Source organism: Lasioglossum baleicum, chromosome 7 (genome assembly GCF_051020765.1).
Source record: "Lasioglossum baleicum chromosome 7, iyLasBale1, whole genome shotgun sequence".
In the NCBI taxonomy this organism is placed as follows: domain Eukaryota; kingdom Metazoa; phylum Arthropoda; class Insecta; order Hymenoptera; family Halictidae; genus Lasioglossum; species Lasioglossum baleicum.
The window spans coordinates 13,302,718-13,329,151 of NC_134935.1; the positions used below are offsets into that span (position 1 = coordinate 13,302,718).

General features: G+C 48.9%; 1 protein-coding gene across 3 annotated transcripts in view; it reads right to left on the reverse strand.

The window, feature by feature from the left end:
• The window catches only part of Pxb (putative Hedgehog signaling attenuator pxb), a 360,190-nt gene that overhangs the window by 36,481 nt on the left and 297,275 nt on the right, over positions 1-26,434 (reverse strand). For all 3 annotated transcript variants that reach the window (XM_076426924.1, XM_076426925.1, XM_076426923.1), the window contains one exon: positions 12,323-12,435. In XM_076426924.1, coding sequence (XP_076283039.1) covers positions 12,323-12,435 — 113 coding nt within the window. The remainder of the gene's footprint in view (positions 1-12,322; positions 12,436-26,434) is intronic.

A 26,434-nucleotide genomic window follows, 5' to 3' on the forward strand; every position in this document is an offset into this window, starting at 1 on the left:
GCATGTACTACCATAGCGATGGCAGTCGATAACCGAAGGAATTCGTGGCTTCCGGAAGACGGTGGCGTCGCGATCCGCCGACAGACGTCAGCCGGCAGCCATGAATCCAGAACTCGGGCCGCAGAGAACAGAGGCGAAATTGCCGGTGATACGCCAATAATTCGCGAAATGCAATTGCGCGTCGGCGGGCCGGCCGATATGCAGCGAGCTCCTTGTCCGCAGGACAGACTCTGCGGTCCGAGAGAAGATCCGCCCTTTCGGTCTCTCTCTCTCTCTCTCTCTCTCTCTCTCTCTCTCTCTCTCTCACTCAGCGCGACGTCGCCCGTCGACGTTCCCCCGAGTGCGGTTCGCATACTCGACATAGCATAACTGGCGTAACGTCGCATTAGACCAGCTCGGCGAGCCCTTGCGTGCGCCGACTAATCGAGGTCTACGCGAGCACCGGCTTACATTAACGCGCGAGGATCCGCGCTCTGTGTATTAACCGACTCTGCACTCCGTCCGGATATGCACGCCAACGGATTGCAACCAGTCGCAGGTGCAACCGCTTTCTCGATCACACGACGCGATAACCCCGATACACCATGCTCAGGCTCTTTGTGTGACTACTTTGCAGATAGATTGTGCTTAGATTCGTATATTTTTATCTTCTATCATACACAAGATCCTTGTAACGATGCACCGGGATTGCAGAAAATAAGGACAACACCTCCTGTGTTAATGGAAAATCATTGTTAAAGTATAACACTATATTTGTTTTTAGAACACTAACTAAATAGTCTCTGATCCCTTGCTAAGATCAACCAGAAATATCTACGTCATTCATTTTTAATAAATTCGAAAAGTCGTGAAACAGTGTTTCCGCAATGTTTCTACTATTGAGTCCATCCTATCGACTGCAATCTCTTTGTACAAAAATGAAGTAATACGTTATCCGTGAAGCCAGGTCAGCAGCAAAATAATACCGCGAGATTAGCCACATCCGCACACAGTGATCGATCCCGTTCGTACGCCGGACGCGGCGCGTATGAATATGGATCAGCTGATCGAGTGGCGGGCGTATCCGCGGCGCAATGGTTGTGTCTTCCCGCGACTAGCCGTCCCCAGGCAAGGTACACGGTGTTAATTAATTCGCGTAGGTAACCGAGACACGGGGTCACGCGAATGGAATCGTTTTACCTATTCGGTGTAGAGGCCACCCGGTGGGATTTCGACGGACGATAATGCACCGGGAAACTGGGGAAGGGTGCTCACTTTCGGATTACCGGCTGGGGGAAACGTGAATCCATTCCGGAAGGATAAGCGTAACAGGGGTATCCGTTACCGTTGCGGTGACACGTCGTATTCCTCCGTAATTTCCGTGAGCCGGCTCGTAACTGCGAGAGCGCCTCGTTTTCTTATTTTGATGCCTGGATATCCTGGTATCTGGGTCGCTGTGCGACTTTCTCGTCGGAAGAAGAAGCTGGCTTGGTTAGCTAGCTAGGTAGCTAGCTGATTCTTTCTGTCGGGTGGTGCTCGACTCGCTTTTCCGCGGGTTGTCTCGACGATTTTCTTTCCCAATTACCAGCGGTGAAAGCCCGGCACAAAGAGCCGACGGGTGAACGACCGTTCGCGACGCGCGAATCCGCCGGGTACAACGCGGATGAAAACGTAACGAGACGAGCACCGGCGCTGAATGAGACCGCGAGACTAACTGGGGCCGCGAGGACAGCAGGTGTGCGGGCTAAACGAGACGCTTGCACGCCGTAGCGGTGTGGAGCAGTGCGGAGACCAGCCTGTTTCGTCTCGACGAGAAAGGACGCCACGTCGCATCGGGATGACAACTAGGAAGCGAGCGTCAGAGCGTTCGCGCGCGAGCCAACCCGCGAGCAGACTCGCGAGCTGCCCCCTCGCTAACCAGAGGCGGAATCGAAAGGTTAAAGGGTCGACGCTGGGGCTCTCGTTGGTTGGGGCTGCTTCTGTGGCATTCAACGGGGATGCACGCGCGGAGACAATGACTATGACGTAATTATAGGCAGTTAGGGTAATACTCCCGGCTGCGAGGTTGCGATGGAATGGGATTAGAATGACGGTGGAGGTTGCTGCTCTCCCTCGTGTCAGCGGTTCTCAGTGAACTCCTCTATCCGTTGTCGTACAGTCCTTAATTCATCGAACATAGTGTTCAACCTTGGAAAACAAGCTCTTACCAATCAATCGAGAACAGTATCAAATGGTAAACAATCTCGCACTGCATTGACCAACCTGCTTCAAAAGTTTCAAATTATTTGCTTAGTGATCTTCTGCATGAAACGGGGTTGAGAATCGCTGTCCGCTTTCGCGGGCCGCGCTCGCAGATATATCACCGCGGGAACGGAATTATGTCTACGCGCGGAACCACCATGGAGGAGCATCCGAGTGGTAGAACAGGGCTACGGTTACAGAGAGCGAGAGACAGAGCCGGGAATGCACGGTGCACCGAGCCTCGAGCAGCTGGTATAAGGTGCGTCATTCCGGGAACAGGATCTGGTGCCGTGGTACACCGTCATAGGTGGCCCGCAAAACCAGCTTTGCGCGAATTAGGCCGGCGTTGTTGTAATTGAATCGAACCGCACCGCTTCCACCGAGAGCTGGCTGCCTGGCTGGATGGCTGCCTAGCTGCCTGGATGGCTAGCTTGTCCCCTTGATTCACGGGAAAACTGTTGGACAGACGTTCTCCTGAATCCTAGAATGCCACGTGGCGTCCCGAGAACTTGTGAATTCGCGTTGAACGGACCTGTTCTCGGGACGTACGCTTTCGCGACGACTCAGCGTACCCTGAGGTAATCATAGACGACAGGGGCTGGGTCTGAGTCCGAGGATGACGCTTTAGGGGATGGACGGTGTAGGAGAAAGGAGATTATTCACTTTGTTTCGTGTTCGTATCTGTATTTTCTAAATCTTGAATTCGTCTCTATTCGTGTTGGAGGCATCAATAACGTAAGAATCAATTTGTGCTGTGTGCATACAGTAAAACTGCAACTAGAAGTTCATATAATCGAACTAGTCAGGAGAACGTTCTGATCAAAGATGTATTAATATGTGCTGATTTGTACGACAAATCATATTCTATATGAATTCGTTTAGAAGTGTGATGACGCACTTGGACAACAGCCTCAGTAGCTGGGATTTGGAGGCGAACCCGGGGTCAAGAAACAGCAGAGCGAGCAATCTAAACTTGGCAGAAGAAAGGGCGAAAGGAATCGTCTCGAAGGCGTCGGAAGCGATTATGTTCGTAGTCGGATAGCGCCTAAAGACTGACAAGCCATTCAAGGATTGCAACTTTCGGCGTCACTCGGCTGAATCGGCGTCACCCACACGTACAGAGAGAAATCTGGCGGGTGTCTCCGACGTCTGCGATGTCTAACCCGGGCACAGCGGTAGTAGCAGCAGCAGCCACCATCCTCTAGAGCGACACTCTCTCGTCGCGTTGAATGCTGTCTCTCTCCTGACGGCCTGTCATCACCAATTATAACCCATTCAGGGCTGCCACGGGTTAAATTACCCATAGACTAGCGTTTCCCCTCTCGGTATCTGCTGCTACGTATACAGAAACAACGAGCATGATTCACTGCTCCTTATACCGGTGCGGTGCAGTGGCGGTGCGGTATAGTGCGTTCATCCCTCCCTGAACACCGAGCGAGGGAAGAGAGCCACGTCCCCGAAATTATCCAACGATGGACACACGAGGTGCAACTGCACGTATGCGCTTCCGGTGCGACTGTCCGCGGTGTCTAATGGCCCCCAGAGAACAGGACACAATGGGCCCTTGATTACTAGCAGGGTAGGACACGTCGTCGTCGGGCTCCAAACAAACCCCGTGTAAGTGAAAAAACCTTCGAGTCCCTGCGGAACCCGGGGAACGAATACCGAATGGAAGGTGGTGCACGCCGGGTAGCTGCGAGGCGGAGAGGCCGGTGTGTTTGAAGTGTGATCGAAACCGGCCGAGAACTAATTCCCCGGGTAAATATGAGAAAAAAGGAACCGGCTTTGAGGACTTTTTTGTCTTCCCTTAATTACCATTCGTCCTTCGGTCTAACGTCGACGCCTCCTCTCTCCCTCTCTCTCTCTCTCTCTCTCTTTTTCCGAAGAGGATTCTCACAGCGTCATCCCGGTGTGAGTAAACCGTTCCCTCTCTCGAGACTCTCCTTAACCGGCTCTATTTCGGATTTTAATTTCGCGCCCTGTTCAACGCCCTCGAGTGGCCGACCCGTTTTTACGATCGACGACGTTCGGGAGAAAATGATCCTCATCCAGCTAATTACCAGGGAAAAATGTCGCGATCCAGGCGCAAGTACTCGCGACAGATTTAATTCCCTGTCCCAGAACTCTGACACCGAGGTTGCTTCAGCTGCTTCTTGCAGCGGCTGCGTTCCACGGTAATATCCGTAAGTGCATCTCGCGATTTTCTTGCGCGTGCACTTCCTACCAATGTCTTCAGGAATCTCTCTCTCTCTCTTTCTCTCTCACTCGTAGTGAGGTACGAGAGGGAAAGGAGGCGGAGACACCCGGGGCGCAGCGTTAACAAGCAATGACTGCAACGACGCCATTCGCCGTCGACGACCAGGACGACCCCGTCGACGACGAAGACGAGTGCACCGAGTGCACCGGCTCAACCCAGACGTCCGCCACTCTACATAATTGCTAGCCATTGTACGGTCTCTCTCTCTCTCTCTCTCTCTGTCTCTTCGTATGTGTGTGTGTGTACTCTCGCAAGCTGCCAACCCGCCCCCGCACACTCGTCCCACAGCCCCGGGGATTCCCCGAGGCAAATAGATTTTTTACCGCAGCTTGCGACACCCCAGACCACGTCCTGGTGACCTCGGTGTCCTTCGGGTCGTCTGGAACAACTGTACCACGTGGTGAAGAACAGATGGTCCCGAGACCTGCACTTCGACTGGCGGAATCTTCGTTTCCTTTGATGCTCCGGTGTGAAAATTAATTGTGTGTGTGACCGGTTTCTTAACTTCCTCTGATTTTTATCCCATTGTTTGGTCGTACTCTTTGGGTTAGCGTCTTTTTACGAGGTACATTGTCGGAACTGGCTTATTTTCTTTTTCTGGACGAACCTTCGTTTGTTTATGCAGGAGATAATTTTTATTCATGTTCTGGCTTTCTGCTGTTTCTGTGTTACTTTAGTTGAACGTTATTACAGTTTATTACTCTGTGCCACGTTTTATGAAAGCCCCCGGCTGCATAATAATTAGACTGAGGATTTTATACATTTATTATAGAAGTGGGTGGGTGAAGATTGAAGCTGAAGAAATACTGAGAATTTAAGAACATCGATGTATTATTCTGTTTCGATGTATTATAAATGACGTGCAAATGATGATAACATCACAAGAGAACATTTTATACGAATTTTAGCTGCATCGCTCTGAGAATGAATGTCTGGGACCATTCTTCTTAAACGTTCACACCGCAACGCTTAAAACATGTTCCACTCGACCTGCACACTTCAAGCTTCCCGAATGAAGTGACCCACACATCACACAGTCAAATAAACAGCCACCTTAATGCACCTCGTTACCGGAGCCGTTTCGTCTGCGAAAGAAATTCCCAGGGAATGGTCAATGACTGCTCGACGCCCGGTAATCGGATTTCCTTAGAATGAAGGCTGGCGGCGCAGGAGACGGTGGATGGAAAGGGATTCGGTAACCGTTTGTTTGCCGTGCAAAACAACGGGGGGTTTGTTTGTCAACCGTCGTGTGCAATCCGAAACTGTGACGACGTCGCGGGGGTGTATAGAAGGGTTGGTCCGCGCGAGGAGACGCAAGAAGACGAGAGCAGCTAGAACAGCGTCCCATCCCGGAAAGAGCAAGACAGAGGCTCTCCCTCTTCTACAGAAAGCGAGAGAGGGAGATAGAAAGAGACGCAGAAGGGAAGTGCTCATGCAATGCAGATCGTTAAAGCATCCCCGTTGCGCCGGTGACCCGAATGTGGCTTACGGAGACAAAGTGCGGGCCAGAAAGGTGGAGGGAAATACAGAAGGGAAAAAGGAAGAGGAAACGGACCGGCGGACTAGCGATCCCAGGCCCGTTCGCGTTTCCTCCCCCGCTGGCAATTCCTTGTTTCCCCGTTTACATCGTCTAGAATCTGTGCCGCGGCAAGTGGAACGTAAGTAATGCTATCCACCGCGCAACTGGAAAATATCGTCGAACGGACCGTTTCCCGGAGAGTCGTCCTCCTTTTTGCCCTGTGTTTCGTTTCTGTTTCTTCCGGTGCGCGCCGTTCCTCCCCAGTATTTGGCGTTTATCGTTATTGCCCCCGCGAATCTCGCGCCCCCTGCACATTCGAACCTTCGAATTAACGAGTACATACGACGGTACAACTATGACCTTCCACAGCGCGAAACGACGCTAGTTAAACTCGATTTTTGCTCGGTATGACCGTTTCTTAAATAAATTCATGGGTTTCGCGGAGATGAAGCCAGAAAGTACCATCCCCTAAAATTGCTTCCTGCTGCATCTGGACCTTTGAATTGTACCAAGTCATGTAGGCTCGAAAATGCAATGAGTAAAAAGGCGAATTATAAGCCGACGTGGAAGAACGAGGAAATGAATTTCTGGTTTCCCGGGAACTTTCTCCGGATTCCGGTTAACGCCGTTGAGATTCGAGTGGCTGATCGATCGCTCCTCGAGTGCGACACACTCCTGACACAGAGACAGAGGCATAAGAGAGAAAGAGAGAGAGAGAGAGCGTTACAGGGACGTGCATTCCATCGCGTCGTCGTCGGCGGATTCAATTTGGGCCGCGCAAAGTATCGGATCAGCTTTAATGTTCGCCGATATTGAGCCCGCCGATGTTTTCATCCGCACGCTCCCAGACACGTTGTCCGCGGTTTTCCGCGCAACCCTCTCCCTCTCTCTCTCTCTCTCGCACCGGCATTCAGAGCGCCGCCGTGGAAATGGGAGCAATACAAGCTATCGTCTAGACGAGACTTCGAAACACGCTGGGATAGCAATTGGTGAATGAGGGAACAAGCTGATAGTCGGCTGCGAGGCGAAACGGAGAAAAATATAGGTTAGATTAGGCGAAGAGGCATCGCCTGTAGCGTCGGAGCCCCGTCGGTTAAATAAGGGCTGCGGGATCTTTGCTCTGCTACCCAGACTCGCTGCCAACAGCTCCTTTCGTCTGCAACCGGAGCTGCTCGGTTCTTCCGTGTTTTAAAACTTCCCTTTTCAGGGTGGAAAGAAGGGACGAGTTCAAACGCGTCTTGAAATCGTGCTGTCGATTTTTCTTTTTCGGTGCTTCTTCGGCTTTCCGCCTAACCCTCGATGGCGGTGGGATGATTTTCATTAAAATGAATCTACCGAATGTACCATCAAGCTACGTGTCGGTAACGAAGGGCCATCTTCAGTTTTTCAATGAAATGGATTAAAAGAGTTTTTGAAATGTTCTTCAGGATTGAAGTCGTCACGGTTTGAAACGATGATGGCGACAAAGTGCAATACGTGAGAGTAGTTCAAGCACGAGATTCGTTCTGACTAGACCGCCCATTAGAAGGAAAAATTGCCTGCGTCAATTGCAAGAAACCTATGAGGTGTCAACTCTTCAGGGACGACGTCGGTACATCGAACCGATTCTATAAAGGGTTAAACAAAATATTTCAAAAACATAGGTCTCTGACCACGAATTTAGAATTTGGTGGACCATCCCGTAAACAATAAATAAAATGATAAAATTAGAGGTAGTTTGCTCACCTCGAGCTATAAAAAAGGAAAGAGAGTCTGGGGTGGTGCTGTAGAAGCTGGAGAGGCGGTAGGGGTATAACGCGGCGCGTTAGGTCCACTTACAATTTGTCGCAGCTCTCGATTACAATGATCCCCTGGTGGGAACGAGGTCTGTTGAGAAGAAGGGGGAATGGAACGGACGAATCGCGTCCCGTTCGCGTGGCCGTTGCTCGAAACGGCGTCGAATTATCGCGAATTGGCTGGAACTGTGACGACGACGGCGCGGCGTCGGGGCAGGAAATCGCATCGAGTCGGGTAGAAAGAGGACCGGGTAAGAGGGAACGCGTCGGATACAACGACAGAGGGAGACAGAGCCGGGGACAAGGGAGGCCGAAGAGAGGAGAACGTTGTATCGCGCGGATGGAACGAGGACGAGAGGACGCGGAGATGGGAGAACACGGCTGTGATTAGCATACAAACTACGCGGGCCGTGTTGGTTCTCCGCGTTTGCTCGGGACACGAACCAGCGCCGCGTTCCGCTCGCGTGTACGTGCCCGTATACGCTCGTACACGCTCGTACGGGGTGTCCAAGATCGTGATTAAAGGCGCAGGGGATCTCGATCAGGAAACGCGCTGACCAACCGCTTTCGCCGCTTTGAAAAACTCGAAAAATAAGCGGACCTTGTTGAAAGGTTCCTCACGATGCCCTGCGATCGAGCTTCGAATCGAATTAAATCGAGCTTGCGATTGGAAACGTTCGACGCTTTCGGGTAAACCAGCTCGTGATTCGATTGTGGATTTTTGTGCAAATGTATACATCATTTTTACTTTTAGGAGGTTTATAAGATTTTTATTGAACCATTTCCAACAATCCTTCTACTGTTGGGAGATTTATAAAATTTTTGATCCATTTCTCCAATCCTACCTTCTATGTGTGCATATATGGCTGAATGTATTTGAAATATTCTTTGCCTATACTTCCATTTTAGAAGATAAATCTTCATAAGAGAGCTCTTTTAATGTAGACTCTCAGTACGGAACTTGGGAAGTTCGAATTGTCATGTGGTTCCTGTTTCTTACAATTGATGGAAACAATGTTTACTTTGCATCTGGAAACCGGAAATAGGTGAAGCGAAATTCACCGAAAGGGGCATGCAAGGTTTAGCAAAATTGAACCTCCGCCAATAACTTTTGGAGTAGCGAACGTTCCCAGAAAATAAGTAGGTACTGCACTTTTCCCCAGTCTATAAATCGCAATATCAGCTCTAGCCAATGCAGACGAGACAGCCCCCAATGTTCTCGAGCGTCTCGCCGAGTCAAAGGACGTTACGGAAGAAATACTATACGATCGTTCGATTATTCGTCGGCGATATTTGTTTCCGGGGGTAGGTCTGGCATCGGGCATCGTAATCTCGCGAGCACGTTGGCAAAAGGTCGCGACGGCCGATGATGTTACGATCGATGAACCGTCTCCTTGGGATCGGCAACGGGCCAAGACGATTTTGGATCGGACAGAGGGCCGCATTGAGGATCGAGGAGCGTGTGGTATCTTTAGCGAAGCTCTCGAAGTCTCGCGGATCGCGACAATGTCGAGCTTGTATATCCGTGGCGCTCTTTTTCGCCTGGTTATCGTAATAGCCAGTCATTATCGCTGGTCCTCGGTAACATCTCAAGCGTGGCTGTTGTATCGACACCTCGCGACTTCCCTCCCCTCTGAGATCTCGAACGAGAAACATTCCTGCACGTGAAACCTGCCCTCGACTCCCCACCACCACCCCCATCGGCGATCTCTCGCTCGCACGATCGACGAATAATTTGTTTGGACGTGGAACCGTGGTCCGAGGCTGTTTGTACAACAGCGTCTCGCTGTAGCTCGCCGCTTTTTTTCAGTTTATCGTAATAGCCAGCCATTATCGTGGCCCACGGGCGTGCGAGCGACTCTGAACCTCTCGAGTGCTCGCGACGACGACGCTCTGCTTCAAGTTCTTCCCGGACTTTGTGGGTGGCATCTCATTCCCTCGGCTGTTCCCGGACTCGTTCGCCGGGGCGGTAAACGCCGCGTCCTGTCGTCCTACCACCGAGCACCGACTTGAATCTCTTCGCGCCGTGCCGGAGAACAACCGTGTCTTTCGCTGTAACGGCCGTCTGCGGCCGCATCAACGCTAATGGCTTTCTCGTATCCGCGCACGGTTAATAATGCGCCCGAGAGCAATCATCTGCGCACCGGCGACAAATGAGTCGGCCCCCGAGATCTTTATAACGCCTCGGACGCGACGTCGTTCTGCACGTGAGCTGCTGCAGTTCGCTATGCGGTGATTTCTTTTTTTTGGGGGGGAAAAGTCGACGTAGTCTACCCATCAGTCAGTCGAGTAAAACTGGTTCTTTTTCAAGTGTTTATAACTAGTCTGGCTTTTTTCTAAGTTTTCCAAACTCATTTTTTCGAAAACGAGAAGCCTTGATCGAAAAACACTATTCTTTCTGTTCGACTTGTTTTATCATGTAGGTTCATCTCGCTGCGGCTTGTACCGCCAGATCGGCGACAGCCTGTGGAACGTGTACTAAATTGAAACATGTGTTGTCGCCAGCTCTGTAGCTAATTCAAAGCATTAATTAATTAAATACAGAAGCACCGTGACATCGCCGATTTTCACAAAGGCTCGAGGCACTCGAGCGATTATACTATTAAACAGAATCAGATGAAGCATTATCCTAGGAAAGCTTATCAAACAATTTCTGAAACTCGTACACGATTTAACATTCGTGCTGGTGCTTATCAAAATCAGTTTAATGATGAAAAAATTTCGCCATTATTTTTTAAGGGAACGATTGCGTTTTGACCCATGGTTCCTTTTATACTTTCTACTCTTGTGATGACTACGATAAGATGCAATACAACAAAATTGACCTTGAAATTCAAGATCAAGGTTAATTTGAATAGCTTCTTTACTCCCTGGACAACAATTTCTAAGGCTCTTACATGCGTTAACCTTTTTGCTGGTCCAGTATCGATTCATGACATAATAAAGCAAGAATGTATCGTTATCGTAAGCCAAAACGCGATGCAAAGAAGGAAACGCAATGCTGCGGTCTTGCCTTTCGCGGAAACATTAAGATTTCTCGCGAAAGGCGGCCTGCCAGGTGAATTATTCGCCGAATAGGAAAGTCCGTTTTCTATTTGACGTAGGCGGCTCGGTCGGCTCCAGAAACCCTCCTTTCCGCCATTGTATCTCACTTTTTACGGCGTCGCAGCGCGTAAAGCAGTCTGAGACAATGTCCGAATGGGGCGAACGCTGGGGCCGCGTAAATCTTCGGGGCCACACGTACCGCGCTGGATGCATATTTCTTCCCTGTACGGGGCTCGATCTCGCAAGGATCCACGGGCAACTTGCTTACGCGGTTACAAAAGCAGGAGAGAGACCAGCTCTACCGTGTCCGGAGATTATCAGCACACCGCTGTTCTTGCTAGTCGGCGCGTAACGACGTCTCGACGCCTCCTTGTTTCCTCAAAGACGCGATTTTTAGACGATCTAGGCAGTTGGACGGGCTCTAAATCCTTTCTCCTACGTCAACCCCTGGGCAAACCCCGTGTCTTTTTGGACATGTAATTATTGCAGTTGCTAGAAGATGCATGATATTATCCTCTATTGTGTGTGTTATCAGGTTCTCATTAGAAATATTGAAAACAATATTTCTATAAGTCTCTTTGATGAATACAGAATGCCTATGAGATAAACTATCATAGAAAATCATCCATGGAGAATAATTTAAATGTACTTAGACTAAAGTCCGAAATACAGTCACGAATGAATATTTAACAAGACTTTATGTCGCCACCCTAATACAACCCGTTCAACTTCCGTTGTCCCGTGTTCGATCCTCGAAACGCGGGTTTCCTCGTTGAAAGAAAGTTTTCTGGAGGTTCTCTGGTACGGCGTCTGGCCGAGAGAAATAAAGTTCATTAGGACCCCCGCGAGAATTTATAGGCCCTGCGTGTCCCGGCACACGTATATATTCTCGGGGTACACTCGGGAGGATTCCACGGAGGCACAATAGATTATAGAGCTGGTGTCTAGAGCGGCCGATGCCAGACAGGCTCTAGCTTCCGCATTGCCCTATTCACGGCTAATTTAGCGCTGCCCGGAATGACAATGACACCCGCTTCCTGTCTCGATTCTTCCGACCTCATATACCCGATGAATACTTCATACAGTTTCAACGGAGATTACCGGAGGAGAAAGGACGATCATTTTCATACGCAAACGGTAGCCGAATGGGTCTAGGCCGAACCTCCGATTTTTGGTTAATTTAGTGACCGCTGGAATGGCGAATCGCGAATATTCAGCCCTATTCGATCGTCCTTTTTCCTCCCTTTTGCTCGAGGGACCCTCCACGTGGATAGGCACTCGAACTGCTGAAATATGGTTACAACCTTAGCGACCCCTAAGACCCGAACACCTTATGACGTCCAGCCGGAATGAAACCTAGTCTTTATCGCTGTAGGGGTGACGCCGCTGAATCGACGACCCTGAACTGTTCTACACGCGACGGCGTTTACTATGCTCGGTTATATCCGAGCTGCTGGAACGAGTTTACTGTTTATTCGTCAAAGAGAGAATCAAAGCTGTACTCACTTCCAGAAGACGACGGAGACGATCGCCGCCATCAGCAGCAACACCACCGCGCAGGTGATGATCAGGGCGGTGCTCTGCAACGATGGGTTCGTGTGGTAGGACGCATCGATCATCTGGAACAAAAAAGAAGTTTGTCAGACTCATTTGTGGCTCCGGAATTATTATTAGTTTCAACAGACCCTTGGTCGTTTTTGCGTTTCGTGGTAATTGTTATGCAGATCAGCGGAATACAGACTTTTTGTGAAGTGCACCGTAAGTTTCATGATCCTCTTCGTGTAATCATTTTATAAAAAAAAAATTAACCATAGAACATTTGTGATTTACACAATTCTTACTATCTAAAGAGAATCATGAACATTGATTGTGGACAATTTCTTTCATAGAATGTACATGTATACAAACTTGTCACAATTAATTCTTGTCAAAATGGATACACAAATTTGTGATAATTTCAAGACACGAATTTTTCACGGTGAACTCATGTCGTCAACTCTTTCATTAACTCTCGTTTCCGTCAATTGGATTATTTTGTACATCAGCCAGCAAGTGTTTTCTAAACGACGCTTTAAGGACTGCATAATGAGAGCGACACAGTAATAATGGTCTGAAAAAACGCGAATCTGCATACGGATTCGCAGCTCGCATGCAAATTACTAAACCGCGGATTTTATGCAATTATGCAAATCCGTGGAATACTAAAAAATAAATGAATATTTGATTAGCATCTCAGTTTATATTTAACTCCTCGACATACTTAACGAACGAAAATAACGACCTGTTTAAGTAGTTTTTATGAAATATGGCATAAGAAAATGTCCAGTCCGGTCGTTGCATCTGTTATTGCAGTGCTCAGAGCGGATGCGTAGCATACGTTCGACGAATACGAATTGCAACGGTAGTTGCAATCAGTGCACTGACATCAGGTAGTACTGTCAAGATTAATCGATGCATCAACAACAACCTGTTATCATTAGCATATCTTGGCGGAAGTAGCAATACAGCTTTTCAGCACATTTATAAATATTGGAATATTTAAATAGATTGCAAACATGTTGGCTGTAGTAAATTGTTTCATCGTGGTCCCTTAATAATTCTACGTAATCCGTTGTAATAACACTGCAATAACACAATGACTGCTATTACAATATCCTGCTAACAGAGTTGTCGTTCATATGAAAGTTAAATCACCAACGTTAATTTTGTTAACCTCCGTGCACCGTTCCGACAAATGTTACATTAACATTTTACGTCCTAAATTGGACTAAATTTGACATCTTGTTATCGCGAAAATTTATCTATAATCCGACTGTAGCACGCTCAAACTGGTACTATTAACCATAATCCACATATCCCATTAATAAAAATACAATTAAACAGGAGTGATGACTTTTAAACCATAACATCGATACCTCGATAACATCCAATAAAAATATTTCAAAACCGGTAATTACAAGTAATTTAACTGATCTCATCGTGCTGTGAATGTCTCAATATGTGTCACAAACAATTTCGTAGACCCGTGTTCGTGTGGCGCTGCGATTTGTCATTCGCCTTGAGGAAGCAAAGGGCGAACATGAAATTTTGCCTCACATTGCACTGCTTCGACATGACTATTCCTTGCAGCTTCTTGTCTCCAAAAGTGAAATCGGTGTTCAAAGGGCAATGCTGTAGAACGCGTTGACACTGTAGAAGAACTTCGCGTTGAGTCGCAACAGACGCTTCACGCGAAGAAACTGATTCGAAGAAAATGATTTCCAGCGTGTAATTAACAGATTTGTAGAACTGTTGGAATCGTTATATTAACGCAGCAAGGAACTACTACGCAGGAAATGGAAATCAAAGTTGGTTGATTAACAAAACTTTTCCCACTCTAGTCTGGTTCCATTTTTGGGTAATTCTACTAAATTATATGTAGTGAATAGCACGCGTTGAAATATCCGCAGCTCGATGAAGATTGCCAGACTGGTCCACAAGGGCATAGAGTAGTGACCAGCAAAGCCATTAAATTATATGACACTATCCCAAACTGACAGGATTCGTTTGGATCACGTCTCCATCCTCCATTTATCAAACTTCCTGCATCATCTGAAGAGAAGCTCGTGGATCAGACAAGAATGGAACCCCTTCGAAATTCACGTCAAGAACTTCACGCAGGATTTGTCGCGAGGACTCATGCACACGCGAGCATCAGCCTCGGAGAACGGTTCGTCACGCGTCCTCCTCTGAGAAAGAGCACCCAGACCCAGACCAAAAAAAGCGAGGGAGGGCGAGGTTACGTGTCGCGCCTGCGAAAAGGGAAAGTGATTTCGGTGCGAAGGACCCCGGTTGTCGGAGAAACTTCCTCCGCCGTCGTCATCTCCGTCGGTGGCCATTGTCGTTGGAGATCGATCGACGACGCATTGTGAGCAAGAGACTCATTTACCTGGAGGTGCGAAACCGGCGACGACGACGCGCTTTGGGACCGCCGATTTAATGCGTATCGATAAGCCCGCCCGCGAGTATTATAGCCAGTCGATGGGTATTCTGTCGCCTGGCTGCGCGCCAGCCAAACCCGTCGATCCCGAGACGCAACGGTGCATTCTCATCTCGCTCTCGTTATCGCGTCCAGCAGCTGCGAAAACCGGGTGGGACACTTTTTAGCAAAATTGTACTCGCAGGATTAAATCTTACTGTAAACAATTTTACAGCCCCAGGTCATTTGAAGGGCATACTATACACTACCATGGTGCCACTCGCCCTTGAAGGCTACATTTTCTGAATTGGTCTTCATATTCAATTCAATCTCAAAGATTAAATCTTGACATAATTGGACAACTTTAGGGCGCAAGATCATTTCAAGGTCATGCTGTGCACCGATATGATGCCACTCATTGACTATTAACGGAAAAGACATTTCCAAAATTCGTTAGATGGTTAGCATTTTGAACTCTATTGTGCTGGAAATCGAAAATTCTGTCTTCAAATCCGCAAGCTACCGAAGTACAGAGGACCACAGTGAGGTAGCTATTTCGAAGACGTTGCACCCACGGTTTAGCAGATAAATTTGCCTTTATGTGGTGGATTGTTAGTCCGTAGGAAGCGGTCCGTACCGTTGGCGATTTGATTACATCGATAAGTCGGCGCGGTCGCCCAAACAGAATAGAGAAGCGGGACGGAATATTGTGCTGCGTGTTGTTTGGCGACGGGCCAAGTGAAGCAGCATTTATCAAAGGTCTCGCGGATGTTGGTGTGCGGGGTTCGATGGGATCGCGGTCTCCCTGAGCTCGTGGGTCCCCCATGAGGGACTATCACTCCCCCAAACCCCCTTTTGCACTTAGGGACGCGACTTGTCTTGCTCCCCGCGACGCCGTTCCATCTCGCGCCAGCTCATCGCTCATCATTACCGGGATATTAATGGCGTCAGCTAATGGATTCAGCCGAGAGCTTAGCGTCCCGGCCACAGAGAGAATTCCTTTCTGGCTCGGATCCTTCGTTCTAACTCGCGTTTTTCCACCCCGGTTCCGAGAGGAATTCGGCAAATAAAGGCAACCGCCGATGATGCATGGTCCCTTCCTCGTCCGGAGATTTTCGCCACCAGCGGTGAACGATAAGCGACACTGATGGTTGTTCGGGCTAAACGATTCTTTTCAAGGCCGGGGAATATCGAGGTTGTTTCAAAGGCGCCGCAGTTACGAGGAGAGAAAAGGTCACGGACCTTTTCTTGCCCGGCGAAATTTCTGCTCCTTTTGCCCGGAAACCGACGCAACTCCACAGGGAGCCGACGTCCTCTGTTCGATAAAACCGCGAGTCTGCGGCTAGCCGTCGGCAGGGACGAAGGACGACGTCTCTCTCTCTCTCTCTCCCTCTCGAGAAACGGAGGATTCCAGACGGTGGACACGAGAGACAAGAAGGCACCTGCGATCGAAGATTGAGCGTGGGAGCGAGAACCTCCGAGAAACGACCAGCGTCTGTTCCACCCGGAAAATGTAATGTCTACCGACTGCGAAAACGAGAACTTCGCTTTCGGTAGAGTTTGGTTCGCGTAGAGACAGAAGAAAGGGAAAAGAAAGCATTTTGTTGAACATATTTCGTGTTCGCAGTATCGACGACAGTGTACCAAAGATTTTATTCAGAAATTTAAAAGTTACAGTGCATAAAGAAATGCATGACAACGTTTTCCTTCTTTCCGTCAATGAACACCGTCTAGACGTTACAGAAAACATTTCTCGCGCCGTTGTAACTGGAAAACAATTAACTGGAGCACCTAGTATAAATCGACACGGAAGTTGCAGATTGACAGGCAAAAGGTTGCAAAAGGGGGTCGACTCTCGAGTATTCGTTTACAAAGCGTCGGTCGTAGGAAAGAGAGTCCAAGCAAATAATTATGAGCCGGCGCGAAGAGGACGGGAGTAATGAACAACTCGGGGAACAATGGTCGTTCCGCGTTGTTACAGTCTCACGGATAGCGAGCAAGTTTCGCCGATATCGGTTGCGGGGGTACCGTGATATTCACCGCGCGAGGGAAACCATACGTTTCAGCAAAGCTGCACGCCAGTACTTACGACTGCTCTGATTCAGCATCAACGGGAACAGAAACCCGTAACCCGACTCCAGATCCAATTAATGGAATCCTGGAGGATAGCTGAACGCGTGGCTCCGCCGGCAAGCAATAACGACCGTAAATTCCGGATGGAATTGTGTATCGCGAGAGCTGGAACGGAGGGGGAGGGGGCTCTGGAAGCTGGATACGCGACCTGGCTCGGGGATGAGGCACGAGGGTGGTCCCCGATGATCTCATCCCGTCCACGGGATCCTTGGGAAAATGAGTCACGGTACGCTCGTTCCCAATATCGACGATTAACTTCGTTACTCTTCCGCCTCTACTCCTCTGATAACGAGGCGTTTCCGAGGAAATAAAAAGGCGATGATACGCCAACTTCGCGGAAGTCGTGGTTTGCCGATTGTTTAACTCTTCGTGGCTTTATCTTCAGCTAAACTGTCGAAGAGTTACCCTGCTTTCAGACTCTTCATGTCTGTTGAGCATAAATAGGTTGCGAGCCACCCATAGAGCTTCCTTACGAAACAAGTTGTTTAACATTGACTTTATATTTTCACACTAATCCTACTGAGCACAAAAAGTGACTGGCATGTGTGCTACATTTTTTATTCTCATTATATATTTGATTTAAAAGATTTATTCTATCATGCCCTACGATAAATCTTTATAATTTAAACACGCTAAAATAAATCATTGATAAAGAAAATTTTTGCTGCGTCTACTGCGTTGCCTATTCTGAGATCTGTGTATAATTGGAACAAATTCCGGAAGGAAATCGCTTCTTTTACGTCCGGTACAAGCTACAACGTACCTAAAAGAAGGGAATCGAGAAATCTATTCAGAGAAGTATCTCAGTAACGATCGGACTGAATCTGAGCGGCCATAAAGTCCCCGGAAACGTCCATCTTCGAAGGGTTAATAGTCTCGAGGGTGTTCCATCGACGGTCGAGAAGCTCGCTAAAGCCTAATCAACTTTGCTCGTCTTAGACCATGGGAGAGCATTCCGCCGAGGCCATAAAGAAAATTACGCAGCGCTGGGCGATCGGTTTACGAGCGGCTACATGCAGCGCGGTCTGAAATCGGGAAACTATATACCAATTAATCGAAGGGTGGCTCGGCGTATGGGCGCGATACGCGTGCCGATCGATCGATCGCCCGCTCGCTCGCTCGCTCCGGAGGATTCCCTCACGGCCTTGCGGAGCAACGTCCAGCAACGATAGCATCGCGGTATTGTTTATGGATCGACTGGTTCTGCTCTCGAAACTCCTATCGGGTTTCAGCTGGCAGACTGACCGAGTCCGCGTTATCCGCGCACAGTCCACCCCCGCGGACAAAACGCGTCCCGGTCTTATCTGGGGCGAGGCTTCGTTTTCCTGTCACCGGAAATCGCATGCGGGAGAAATCCCTGTGGTATATTCTTCGCAAAAATTAGCCGGAAATGTTGCTTCAAATCTGATTAACAGAATGTTACAGTCAATTTCCAAAAAAAAGTTCTCAGACAGCCTTCAACCTCTTAACTGATGAAGGATTAATTGATCGCTCTCACCTTTCAGAAATTTTTCATTTTTCTCCCAAATCGACACATAAATCTTGCAGAAATAAATTTAATTTAGAAAATTGTTTGCCTTGGTACCGTAACATTTTCTAATGACGACGAAGAAACGATAAAGGGGCTCGTTTCCGTTTGAAGGACGCGCGTGTCCCGTGTGTCTGAGTGTGTTCCGAGCGACGCTTGCACACGTGGCTCAGGCAACTAGCTCACGTGTAATTCGGAAGTAAAACACACCGTTAAACGGATGCCTCGCAGTACTTCGTAATTAGTTGGCTCGTGCGCGCGTGCGCGCAGTCCCGCTACTGGATCTTCGAAAGGAACTTAGCGGATCGCGTTTAGGCGAACGTCTGCGTATACGCCTAGCGACAATTACCGCTGGGAGAGTTCGCGAAAGTCGGGGATAGTCGCGAAGCTTTACAGCCCTGGGTTTATGACTGCCCCGAATGCAACGCAGTAAAACGGGTTTCGGGGCCGAACGAGCCCGTTGCTGTACCGTACATTTAATTTGCGCTGGCTGACTCCGAGGCATCCATCGAAGATACGACGCGTCTCTTACCTCTGCTGCGAGATACTGATCTTTGGAGTTAGGGTTCTCTGTAGCAGATACCTCGTTCGACGGAACTTATGTTCGGCTGGGTCGGTGGAGTTTATTGTCACCTTTATTCGTCAATTTTCTAGGTGTACTTGCTCAGAGATACTGGCAGACTGACTCAATTGGATTGAAGGAACTTTTGTTTGAAACAGTTCTTTCCGATTTTGTGATGGTTTTGTTCGTGTCTAGGCGGCGCATTTTATGCACTTGTGGCAAGAGTGAGATTTAATAAGGATTATGAGAAAACCCCACAACCAATTTACAACATAGCATTTGCTATTAAGATGCAGATGATTCTCCCGAAACGAGTGATAGAAATGCTGCTACCAAAAGGACCAAACGAAAGAAGCAAGAATGATCCACAGTGCAGAACATGTACCCTGCAGAGGCCATAACTTGCCGAGGACCTACAAATGGCACGGGGCCAAGAGGTCTATGCTGCTAGCTCTGCCTAATGCCCTCCAGGGAGTCTCATCTTCTAAATGAATAGAAGATCTACTACACCTAGTTTGTAGATGGTCAACAACTTACGATCTCCGCATGATACCAACACCTCGACCTCACGATCTGCTAGCGAATCAGTCTGACAACCCTAACCTCATGCATCCACTTCTTTGAGTTGGCGTTTGACACGGAGGCCACCTCCTAAACGATGTCTACAACAGTAATCGCTGCCGATCGAAGCAAAGAAATAAAGAAAGAAAAGTGTATGGGAGCAGACCAGGGATCAGTTCAGCCGAAATCAAAGACTGCATCGGATGCAGAGAGCTATCGTTCGCAGTCGTGCATCGCAGGTAGCCCGTTGGCTATCAGATCGTTCGGCGACGCAAAGGCGCCACTGGTGGTTTCATTTCCATCGGTAGTTTCGGGTCTCGGAACACAAACGGCTTGGCTCGGTTCGGTATGGTTTGGTAGCATCTTGATTCCACGGGCGGCGTGTCTCGATTAATTAGCGTTCCTCGGTTAATGAAGCCTGGCCCGAAGAAGGGGGCCTCGAGGGTTCGGGGGTTCGCGGAGGGGCCACCGGAGAAAAGGGGCAGGATCGTCTGTCTCTGCACTGGTCGACCCCGTGGAATCGATATCGTGTAATGCGATCTCGTGCGCCGCGCGGTGACCGTGCGGATATTATGTTCGCCGTGTATCGGATCGGCCGCGGGGGTGTGGAAGGGGGTGTCCGCGTGCGGAACGGACACTGTGGATTCGAAAAGCGCGGTCCGTTCCGAGCATAAATAACCGTTCGCCACCCGTGTAATGTATATTTTAATGTCACCCCCTCTCGCCCGTGACGTATCCTCTCGACGACGCCTAAAACGCTCGCCACTTCCCAAAAAGCTTCTCCTCGTTTATCATGCGAGTGATTCAGCGGCCGACCTGAATTTCACTTGATTCCGGTTATTAATGGATCCTCGGCCCCTTCGGATAAGTCCCTGTTCCCGAAACTGTCGCGGGATCGTGCGAAATCCGCTCGCGAAGATGGCGACTTCAGACTTGACGGTTCCTTTGATCACGAACGTGGATTTTGTACATTCAGTAATAAAGTATATCACTTAAAATAAGATTATTTAAATCGAAAAAAGTAAACGCCACACAGTGGAGAACGAATTGCGCCACTCGTAGAAGATTTGCTTTGTGGGATGATCGTCCGTCGTCAGGGGCGTTTAATTTTCCATAACTCGCCATGCCATCGTGATCGATTTATTCCGATCGTTTACCGAGTCCTCGCAATTTCGCCATTAGGGTCGTGACTTCCTCTATAGTCGCTGGCATAACGAGGCCCCCATGGTTCGTGAAAGAACAACGGTTCGCAGGAAGGTATAGAGTCTCTTTCAAGTATAGTCTGAAGAACGAATCGTACACGGATTCAGTTTCTTCGTCGATATCGTACGCGGTACGCGGAAACGTCGACGGGGTGAAAATAAATATGCGCATATCGAGGGCGTAACTTATTCCCGTCCGTCAAAAACGCGTATGAACATGCATGAGCCTTGTAAAACATTCGATTTTGCCGGGGGTAACATTAGCATGAACCGCACGTCCGCGACAATGGCGAGGCAACGGGTTTCGGTACGAGTTCGAGTTCGGGGGATCGGTCGATCGAAAATCGTCTCGTTGATTTAACAACTCTCCCGGCCCCGGTTTCTCTTCTCTGCTGTCCGGCGGAACACGTCTCCGCCCGGGACCGGGACACGCTAATTACGCATTTGTTCAGGAATTTGCATGCGTTACGCCATCACGCAGCCAAGAGTTTACGTGTCCGCCTCGTAACGATTCGTTACGAGGCTGAACGAGCGTGCCCAGAGCCCCGCGTCGCATCGCATCCGATTCCTGTCCCAGAGGGTCACGATCGGCACGTTTGCCGTTGTGCGTTTGTAGCCTCGCGTACCACGAAAATTGTCCCATTGAAAATCGTCTCGTTAGACCGGCGATTCTGGCCAGCGTAACCCCGCCGAATCCGTGATGCGTCGTTTCCGTGTCTACTTTTTTCCTCTGAGCTACACCCACCCCGCCGCCCCGTGACGTTCAATTCTGTTGTACCGTGCAGACGTAACAGCACTCTGGTCTGTCCTACACGGTAAACCCTTCTCTCCGTTGCAGCTACACCCTCAGCTTATGCTCTAATTGAACATCGCGCGGCGATAACATCGGTGTTCCGAACGTAGTCGTGCGACATGTCAAGATAAAAGCAAAATACATTCCATATGACGCCGGAATTAACAACTTCGTCTGAAAAACCTCGACACTTATTAAAATTATTAAAAGAAGAATTTCAATTTTCATGTTACATAAAGATCCACAATTTATTGATCACCGCGACATAAACGCACCTTCAAACAAAAGTGTCTTCCATCGTTTCTTAGTTTCTCGGATCGATTCGCGAGTCGCGCGTGACGCTACAGAGAAAAATCTTTTGCAGCAAGCTAGAGCACCTATAAAAGCTTCGGACTACGGGCTTTCAAATCAACGATCCTTGGATACGGTAGCCGATCGACGTACCAGTCGGGAGTCAGTGGCCCTGTTGTTTCGCCTCGACTGGCCGGCTATTTATCGAGTAAATATTTCCCGGTTATTTTTCCATTCCGCCTCTTCTTTATTGTTTTCCAATCACCGTTCGACATCGATCGTTCCTTTCATCCCGTGGAAAACGCGCCGCGGTCGTTCCTATTGTTCGATCGGTGCCTCGTTCCCTTTCGAACCTCCGCCCACCAACCCCTTCGCGTTTCGACGAGTAATTTACGGGGGAAAATTGTTTGTCCGGGACTTTCGGCTGTCATGACTCGCGGAAAAAATCCTGCCGAGGAATCACTAACGATTTCGAATTCCCGAAGATCTGCACAACCCCCGACGATTTTTTGCTACAATTCGCTCGTTCCCGATCGATATGAGACGGCGCTCCCGGGTTTATTTATTATGGATAATATCGGAATTGGATCCGAGTAGAGGGGATCCCGTTTCGATTCGGAAGAGGGCGACCGAAGGATTAGTGTGGGGAGGGGGAGGGGGAAGATCGTCGAGAGGAGGAACAAAACGACAGTCGCGAATGATTCGTCGTTCAGGTTGTCGGGAGGAAACGCTTTTCATCCTCCTGAACGAAAGGACGAGGTCTCCGAAGCAGCTCTTGTTTATTTGCCAGTCCTGGCCCTCCTTTACCCTTCGTTCCCCTAGATTTTTTATCCCCGTCGCGTCGAGAGGAAGCCGAACGGCAGCAGAGGACGCGTGAAATCCGTATACACGCTTTCCTTTCCTCGCGACCGGCTAAAACAACACGCGCGTTTTATTGTCGCTGTTTTCTCTCAGCAGTTCATAAATATTTGATGCGCCTAATGGAATCCCGTGCAAGGGCGAGGCTCCACGCCCTTTCGCCTTCAATGGCGTTCGAATCGAAATCACTGCTTTAGCAGGGATTGAGTAGCAGTTTAAAAAATTTCATTCTGCTTGCGAATAATGGAGAATAAAGCTGGCGAGTCACTTAACACGTTCATTGCTGCGTATAGTATGTCTGAATGGATGAGCATACTTTTCTGTATCAAGGAAAGTGTATAACAATGGGGAATTGCACCAGGGTAAATAGTATCAGTTGAATTTTATAAAATTTTTACGACGCGGCAGTCACCGAATTAATTCCCGGAAGACATCGACATCGAATTCGGGCACAATGCTATTTCCCGGCGCCATTTCCGTCGGAGGAGGAATCGTTCGGAGGCCCAGAAACCGCGAGGGTGGCAAATGACGGAGATTACGTCGGAGGAGCGTTTAATGACGCGGGCATCAACATTCCTGGCGCGCTTTAATATCGGGGCGTCGATGAGTGTCGTAAATCATTCGTTGGCTAATGGAATTCGACTGTCGAAGACGACGGTTTTACGATCGCGGAAGTGTCGTTGTTCGATCCGATCGCTCCTCTCGAGGATCACGTCCGAAAAAAATTCTTCGAAATTGGTTTGTTATCGAACGAATTAAGGAAACGGAACGGTGTCGAACGATTACGAGAAGATCGCTCGAACTTTCCGTAAACGAGGGAACTTGTTGCCGTGGAACTGATATGTCTCGATTAAGATCGAGAAACACATCGGATTTGAACGTTATCGCTCCTCGGCCATTAGACCCGGTCGCATTATTGCGAACAGCGTACCGGCAATTCGAGCCGTATAATATCTTTCGCCCCTCCAAACGAAACGGCGCAATAACGCAGGGGGATGAAGGCCGCGGGCTCGAACAGAGAGAGAGACACGGGGGTGAGACACAGAAGGACGGGGGTACAAGACGCGAGATACTATGTACGAGTGTTTAACGACACGAAGAGCAACATTCCGGACGTGCTTTAATATCGCGTAGCTACCCGTCTCATTCGGGACGGTTCTCTCCCGTCATCCCCGTCGGATATCCCGCCTAATATCCACTCACCCTATCTCTCGTCGCCGACGTAGAACCGTCAACCCTTCTAGTTCTGGACACGTGCGCCCGCGCCCCACGGGCGAATTGTTTTTGATATTCGAAACGGAACGAATGCGGTCCCGCTTCGATGAACGCCTTTCGCGGATAGAACGCAACCCCTTTGCTACACCCTCTTCTCTTCGCCTCTCCTCTCTTCCTTTCCCTTCTCCACCCCTGGCTTTATCTGTCTCGCCTGCGGTCCACTCGCGTCCCTGTATATCGCGTCACGCTCTGCCAGCTTTTCGTTTTCACGGCGTTATCGCGACGAGAATGAAAATTTCCTGTACGCTCGCCTTTCTGCGAAACCTACCCTTAGACGCCGACACGATCGACCGCGGTCCTACTACCCGAACGCTGCTCGATCGTGGAACATTTCTCGGGCAAAAAAGTTAAAAATCAGGTCTATTACTTTTTTGTAAATCACTTAGTACATTGATCCTTCTAACATCTGAAATAAACTCAAGTCTAATGCTTAACCATTAAAGTATTATACAAGTAAACATATAACAGACAGCGGGAAAAATGCTTGAAGATGCAGGTTTTGGCAAAGGTACGAATGATTTTTGTCTAGGGTGCAGCCAGGCCAGGGAAATGAACGCGACTTAAGGGATGAGCGGGTGTTCCATAGATTGGACAAATTCCTTTCTCCGGCATTCCGTGCAGAACAGAAAATTCGATAGGTTATCGGCTCGGAGCCCTCATGGGTCCGTTCTCCTCCCCCATATCGGTTATCGCGGCGGTGCTGGTCCTTTTTCCCACGAATCCCACCACGCTTCATAAATTTTATACGAAGTAGCGCACGAAGCGAATCGTCAGCGCGACGAACTTCGGCATTCCGACGTCGAAACGACGATTCGCGTGATAACCGTTCCCCATTCTTTGACCGCGTAACTTTTTCAAAAGAAGCCCGGCCATGTTTTCGCCCGCGAATTTCGGTAGCAACCCGCCCCATCACGAGAGAAGGAGGGTGACTAGGGATGAAAAGAGCGAGAGGGGGAGAGAATCCTCGTCGTCGGGGAAAAATATTATTCGACCGAGATTCCGGGGCAGCTTGAAAAATGCTCCGGAAAGATTGAATTCTGCGTCAACGAAGCCGCCAGCGTAGAAGACACGGGGATGAAAATTTCGTTTCGAAAAAAAACTCGTTATCCCGCACGTCAACCCCTGGCCGGAGAAAAAATCAGCCGGCGAGCGGCATTAATATTCCTCCGGTTTATTTCGAGTAATATTTGCGCGACCCGTGGAAACAAATCCGGGTCCCCGAAAGAATTAACTTATTCCGCCTTAAAACCGCTCCTGCGCAGCCTTCCGCCGCCATTGGCGTGCAGTTTCGTGTCGGGCTGGTCGAAAATTTGCCTAAATAATCACATGCTAGTATTCGTTAGTGTTTGGTTCACTGTCCGTTATGATAAAAGTCGTAAAAGAAATTGTGGTACGTGCTCTAGAATTTCAGACTGTAATATGCAAGGTGTTTCCACTGTCTGGAAACGTCCATAAAAATGTAACGGGGTGAAATCGCAAGAACTTGGCTCGAATCTGACGGAATAAAGCGAGAAAGGGTAAATTCGCGACTGGGAACGAGGCAGGGCGAAGCTCGTGTACACCTCCGGCCGCGTTTCGATTAGCAGTCTCGTCAAAGCACTCTCCCTACCCCTCCGTTCCTCAAAGTTACCGGAAACGACAATGGTTGCGTGCGTGGCCTGGCTTTCCGTATCGGTAAGCCCTATAACGAGCGGTAAGCTTCTATTCCCAGGTGCGTTCCGGGAATCGGAGACAAATGAACCTTCCCTATGCAAAGTCTCTCTCTCTCTCTCTCTCTCTCACCCTCCCGCAGCACTCTATTCGACAGTACACCTTCTTTCCGTATTTCTCTTTCCGTCCCTAACGAAACGAGGTTACATGGAAGGTGGGGATACAGAGAAGAATGCGCGCAGTCTGCAAATTGAACCATATTATTTGCCAGGAAATGGAAATCTTCGCGGAAACGCGTGCTCGCTATCCCTTCTCTGGGTTAATTTCTCGTCTGATGGTTGGAGAACCAGAACTGAAAGAGACGAGCGTGCTGAGTTCGACATTCCGGTTTCGAGACTTGCAAACTGAACTCGCTGTGTTCGCGGGCTGAGACTTCGGCGAGTTTGGATATTTTATGAAGTGGGCGACGTTCCATTGATTTTTCATCGCGAAGATTGAGTTACATTAGAACCGCGCTCTCGAATCAGGTCACCGCACTTCGGGATGCATGTAATTCACTTCCGGAATGATTCGGTGATCTTGAGGGGGACAAATTTGATCCATTAGCAGATCTCCTCGAACTACTCTAGATCCCCGACGATGAAATTTCAAACAAAAATTTTGATTCGTTGTTTGGAAGTTCTAACATCAAGGGTGTCAAATTCAAATAATGTTTTTATTCGCGTTACAGATTGGAAGAATTGTATATCAACATCGAAATATACAGTATAATCTACACTTGATAGTGTCATAAAAATGGAGGGACAT